Source organism: Gossypium hirsutum, chromosome D05 (genome assembly GCF_007990345.1).
Source record: "Gossypium hirsutum isolate 1008001.06 chromosome D05, Gossypium_hirsutum_v2.1, whole genome shotgun sequence".
NCBI classification, from domain to species: domain Eukaryota; kingdom Viridiplantae; phylum Streptophyta; class Magnoliopsida; order Malvales; family Malvaceae; genus Gossypium; species Gossypium hirsutum.
Window position 1 is genome coordinate 24,400,127 of NC_053441.1, and position 6,273 is coordinate 24,406,399.

The 6,273-nt window shown below is 32.7% G+C and overlaps 1 protein-coding gene across 1 annotated transcript; it reads right to left on the minus strand.

Annotated features, from left to right (window-relative positions):
- Positions 1-1,102: 1,102 nt before the first annotated feature.
- LOC107914032 (arginase 1, mitochondrial) lies at positions 1,103-4,869 on the minus strand. The gene is made up of 7 exons (XM_016842747.2): positions 4,466-4,869; positions 4,174-4,322; positions 3,926-4,085; positions 3,148-3,281; positions 1,890-2,099; positions 1,649-1,759; positions 1,103-1,475 (listed from the first exon to the last, which is right to left on the minus strand). Exons 2-7 carry the CDS (start codon positions 4,318-4,320, stop codon positions 1,215-1,217), a joined length of 1,023 nt encoding a protein of 340 aa, XP_016698236.1. The 5' UTR covers positions 4,321-4,322; positions 4,466-4,869; the 3' UTR covers positions 1,103-1,214.
- Positions 4,870-6,273: the final 1,404 nt, after the last annotated feature.

Consider the following 6,273-nt stretch of genomic DNA (forward strand, 5'->3'; position numbering starts at 1 on the left):
CTTTTTACAGATGTAACTTGAAACTTTTCTTTCTTATTCATTAATGTAAACGTCTATCTTTGTATAGCATAATTTCTTATGGCGTACATTATATGGTTGTATTTACAACACGCCTAATTTAGAAACTTATACACTCTTACTATTATTCTTCGAATCGTCATACTTAACTTAGTCATAAGTTTGCTCCACCATAATACGTCAGATTAAGGAATTACAAACACGCTCAAAAAATAACTTATACTTAATCCAATCCTATTGTTGGACAATCTTAAAACTATCCGCTTAAGCCTTATTCTTATTGATTATATTTCAAACTTTCAAGACTTTGCCCAAAGACATACTCGTAAAACTTTTTCTTAAATGGATCCATCATTTTACCTATTTTAGAACTCATTCCAAAATTCTCACTTCTAAAACAAGACCCAAATATTAGGGCTTTGCTGGGTGAGATGTTACAACCTTCTTTTGGGCTTGGATTTTAGCCTGGAATATGTAAATTCCTTCATACAAATCATCTTAAGAACTATATGAATTTTCATTAAAAAAAGCTTTGAATGGTGCATAGGGATTGATTAGTAGGTTCATCGTCTACTGAGAATAGATATTTAAAATCATCTTGTTCCTTGATTCTAATCCTTGATTCAGACTGTATCTAATGGATGTTTTTTCACCTTTTTTATTGTTAGGACAATTTTTTTTTTGCAAAACGTCTAGGAGATTTTTTTTTCTTCTTCAAATACCTCCATTTTGGTTTTTTTCTTCTAGAAAAGTTGGAGCTCGGAGAAAATTAGAGTTTGAAGAAAAGTCAAATTTGAATAATCTGAGGTGGGCATTTTTCTTGGTTCTGTATTGACAATGCTTGTCTTCTAATTGCATATTACCACTTGAATTTTAAATTAATTTTTAAATTCATCCTTACAGTATCAATATTATAAGAATAAAATCCTTTCATTAGTCATCATGTCTGATCTTAATCTTATCTTACTTGAACTCGAATATGTGTTGAATAGTAAATGTATAACATGAGTAAATTGATTTCATTATAAGGTTTTTTTTTTTTTCATCTCATCTCTTGAATATTTCAGAAAAAAAAGGAAGAGTCTAAACAATATAAATCTTATTTAGCTATAAGATTGCTAGTAGCATTGTCATAATTTAAGCTAAATAGAAATGAAACATCCAAAGACCTTAACATAGAAATTTAAGACAACTTATCATTTTGACATCTTAGCAGCCAGTTCTCTTACAAGCTTAGCAGCAACCATTGCAGTCATTCCATCGACGGTGTCACGTTGTGGATTGAACTCTACTACATCGGCAGCAACCAGATTTCCTTCAAGATTGTGTACGATATTGAGAACATCACGAAAGGAAAGGCCTCCCGGTTCAATGTGAGATACCCCCGGTGCAAAGGCTGGATCAAGACAGTCCACATCTACTGAAATATACACACCCTTTACTCCTTCCCCTAGTTTCTGTCAAAGTACATTATGCATTATTAGTCTCAAATTCTAATTTTCATTCACTTTCCATCAAACCAAACAACAGCTTTTTTAGTTTCCAATTCTAAAACAATCTATTTTAAAACTCTGGGAAACCATTTTCTGCAATGTAACACTAAGGAAAAGAGGAAGAGAATGAGAGGGACCAGGTTTTCCAAGAAATGACAGTCTTTTGAAAATGTTCGCATTTCGTATTGCTCCACTCCGAACCTTTTTCCTTGTTCGCGCCCTTCAGTTGTTATCGATCTGATACCGACCTACCATAATAGCACCCTCAGTCAATCAGATTGCAAAAAGATAAAAGATACATCATCACTTTCCTGCATTTTGGTGATAATATGTATATAAAATACTTCGAGAAAACTTAACAGACATTTTTAAATTTACCTGCAAAAGCCGCCTAGCATAACCACCCTCCATAATTCGAGCAAAAGAAGATGCATGTGAATACTTATTTCCTTCAAAACAATCGTAAATATCAGGATGGGCATCTAAATGAAGTATATCAACAGGTCCACCAAGCTTCTCAGAGACCGCTCTTACAACAGGAAAGGATATCGAGTGGTCACCGCCTAAAACTAATGGGCGTAACGGATCCTGCAAAGTATGGACATAAGAAAAGTTGAAACTAGCATCATGATAAATGGCTACCACAACACCAATGATCTTCCCTCGCTCGCCAAAAAGCTCAGGTGAGAAATATTTAACAGATCAAAGACTTCTAAAGAGGACAACCGGAAAACTAGTGGAAAAGCAAGATTCGACCTACTTCAACACATAGATAATGATGAGATTGTTTCCAGAACAAAGTTCAGCAGTTCGGATTCTGTATAAATCAAACTATCAAAGATCTACTTATGCAAGCAGTTCAACACAATAACAAACATATTAATCTGTCAACGTAATTCTGAATAAAGAGTTTAAACCAAAAAAACTAGTGGAAAGCAAGATTCAACCTATTTCGACACATAGATGATCACAAGATTGTTTTTGGAACAAAGTTTTCAGCAGTTCTATTTGTGTATAAATCAAGAACTGTTTATGCAAGCAGACCACCACAACAATTATCCTCATAACGAATCATAGTACTGAAGAAAGAAGCTAAACCAAAAAATTATTGAAGAGCAAGATTCAACCTATTTCAACAAATAGATGATCACAAGATTGTTTCCAGGACAAAAATAAGCAGTTCAGATTGTGTGTAAATCGAAAGCAGTTCAACTTCAACATAACAACAATAATCATAATCAGTCAAAGAAATTCTGAACAAAGAAGCTAAACTGAAAGACTAGTGGAAAGCAAGATTTAACCTATTACAACACGATCACAAGATTGTTTCCGGGACAAAGTTCTGGAGTTTGAATTGTGTATAAATGAAGACCTATTTTTGTAAGTAGTCCAACACAACAACTACTATCACAATTAATCCATAGTAATTCAGATGAAAGAAGCTAAACCAAAAAACTAATTGAAAGCAAGATTCAAGCTATTTCAACACATAGATGATCACAAATTGTTTCAGGCACAAAGTTCAGGAGTTCGAATTGGGTAATCAAGACCTATATACGTAACCAGTCAAACACAACAACAATCATCATAATTAATAACAAATAATTAAGAAGAAAGAAGCTAAGCAACAACTCACCTCCTCCATTACTAGCTTGACAGATTCACTTATGACACTCATCAATCTATCATCATCTACACCACAATCACGTATTTCTTGGACAGGGACATCACCAACATCAGTTAGCACCCGTGGATCATTTAGTTCCTTGCCTGCAGGACCAAGGAACACGGATTGAGAATATTATTAACAAGTTAGTTCTGGAACTGCTTATATTTTAGATTACAAATGTCAACCAAATCCGTTACAATGATGAAAAGAGTAGTGGAAACCCATATTACTTGGATTCTGAAGTAAGGGTGAGATACGGCTATGTGTGGGACATGAATATGTTTTAACTTTTCAAGTTTTACCATGTACTAAGAGGAGAATAACCTCACAATCATGTCTGAAAATATGTTGGGCACCAGTAATTCAAGAAAAATGAAGAGTCGGAACAAAATGATTAAAACTTTCTGACATCAGACATTCATGTCATAATGTCAGATGGAAACAGCCAAATCAAGTGAAGAGATAGGAGTCAGTACCAACGTTGTTCTGACTTTTCATTCATTTTTCTTGAAGATCTCCTGTAAATGCATACCCAGACATGAGTATATAGGGGATATCACCCTCCAAAACCATCAAAATACGTTGAAAAACTTTTAGAAAAAAACTAAACATATCCGTGTCAACCACATACCCATACCAGAGTCCAGAGCAACATGTCACTACCAACAATCAAGAAAAAAAAAGACATCTCTCATGCCAAGGATATATAATAACATCCATTACTGAAAGGAAGATGAAGAGCGACCTTCTTCAGTGGCTGAGTTAGTGCTGCCGCACCAGATAGCCTCCCGAATACGAGGAGGAGCAAAAGCGGGTCCTTGAAGAAACGATGAATTATGTCCTAAAGGAACTCCAAGCAGTGATGTTGATGCTAAAGCACCGCCCAAAGCACGCACAAGTTCTCCCTAGTAACAATATTATTATTATAAATTTCAAAAGCCTTAAAATGGAATGGAAAAAAACAATCAGTTTAACTTAAATAAATAAAAAAACCTTGAGCTTTGCCCTCTCCCGAATAAGGGTAAGAGACGCATCGATAACACGATTTTGGCCCTTTTCTATCAAATCAGAAGGTATATTCGCGGCTTTTAGCTTTTGCAAATAATGAATTCCTCTTCGCACTACCCCCGAGCTCGACATGTCTGCAAAAAAAGTTGTGAAAAACATTGATTGTGATCATCGATGATGAGGATGAGGATTTAATCAAATAACAAGTGATTCATAACCAATGAAAGATTAAAGAGGATGGGTTTTCCTAGAAAAAGGAAAGCAGTGGCATCTGTACCTTAAACTTGAAGATGAAGAAGAAACTTAAAAGCTTTAGGTTATTGAGTAAGAAACAGGGGAATTGGACATGGAAAGAAGCAATGGGCAGGTTTCGTTGCTTGCGTGCCTTGTATGAACAGTCCCAGTCTCAAAATGTGAAGATGGGGGGTGGGCTTATAAAGAATCGATAATTGGCGTAACGGAGATAAAGAGATGATTAGCGTAAGCTGGCGTAAAGATGGTGATTTGCTGAGTCACGTAGGATTATGATGAGGATGATTAGCAAATTCCGGGGCTATAGTGGAGTGAGTACCAAGGTCACGCGCTCCCATGCATAGTGCGGCGCTCAGACACGGACGCATTCACGCACGCACCTTTATGCAGAAAAATATTCCGCACCACCCATGTAGGACGCTCTGTTTTTCTTTTAATAATTAGATTGGATTGAGAGAAGGTTAATATAAAATTCGTCCTTTGATATATTTAATAAATTACTAATATCGAAAAGATCAGAAAATTTTTAATAATCATAATTAAATTGTATATTTTTATCATTTTAAAGTTGATATTTTTTATAACTTTTAAATGGTTAAATTAATTTTTTTTATTTTTAAAGGTTAAAGTGTAATTTTATAATATATTAATTTAAAATTTCATAAATTATAAAACAACTAATAATAAAACTTTCTATTTTAAAGAACCGAAGCTCCTATCAATTCCCTTTAGTTTTGCCCTTGAGAAACAACAATCTAATCGCTCAACTTTTAAAAATCAAATTTTGTTCTTGACGACTACCGCATTGATCTCTAACGATGACAACCTTTTTACGATGTTCTTTAATTTTACGAACACCATTACAATGCAATTATAATAATAGAGAAGTGTAACGATGCTCATAAAATTAGATTTCGAGATGACGGTAAAAAAGATAAATCATTTGAGATTTGACATCATGTGCATCGCTAATGCAGTAAGGCTCTTGCAATGGTTTCTTAGTTGAACAGAGTTAGTCACCAAGTTAATCTAATGATTGCGAGTTAGGGCACAATTTTTGACAAATTGATAAGGGTGATGTATCTCTAATTTATTTCTAAATTTTTCTCAATGTTGCCAGAAATATTTGTTTGTCTTTTTCTTCTCCATTAGACTTGTTTGGTGCATTCTTCCAAAAATATATATATTTTTTAAATTTTTAAAATTATTTTACATATTTTAATTATAAATCTTAACTTATAAGAACCTAAAATATGTCTGCTTGAATCTCGTGTTATGGCCTATTGCCTGGGTGTTCACATTCCCTAAGAATAGTCTAGATTTGAATCATCGTTGTAAAAAAAAACATATATGTTTTAATTGTATAAACAACTTCATATATCTTAATTATGATTTTTTAATTAGATTAAAAACCCTAAACCCTATCACACAGCATATGTATGTAGAAAGCACAAATTTAAAATACAGATGTATGTTTAAAAATAACATACAATAATTAATATATACAATAATAAATTTTACATATTAAAATGAAAATGTATAAAATATTGAAATGGAGTTTTGCATATTAAAATAAATGACTAAAATAAAATTTTCAAAAAATTGAATGGTCAAATAAATTATTATGTCTATATTAAAAGTTGATCAAACTTATATTTTTTAGTTAAATTATTCACTATTAATTGAGGTAATAAAGGTAATAATGTTTTTAATTTTTATTCAAGATAATAATCTCTACTAATTGATGTAATAATAAATATTTTTTATTTTTAAACTGTTTGGTATTTAAATTTTCATGAGTTAATATTTGATATATTAGCCGTATATTCTTTT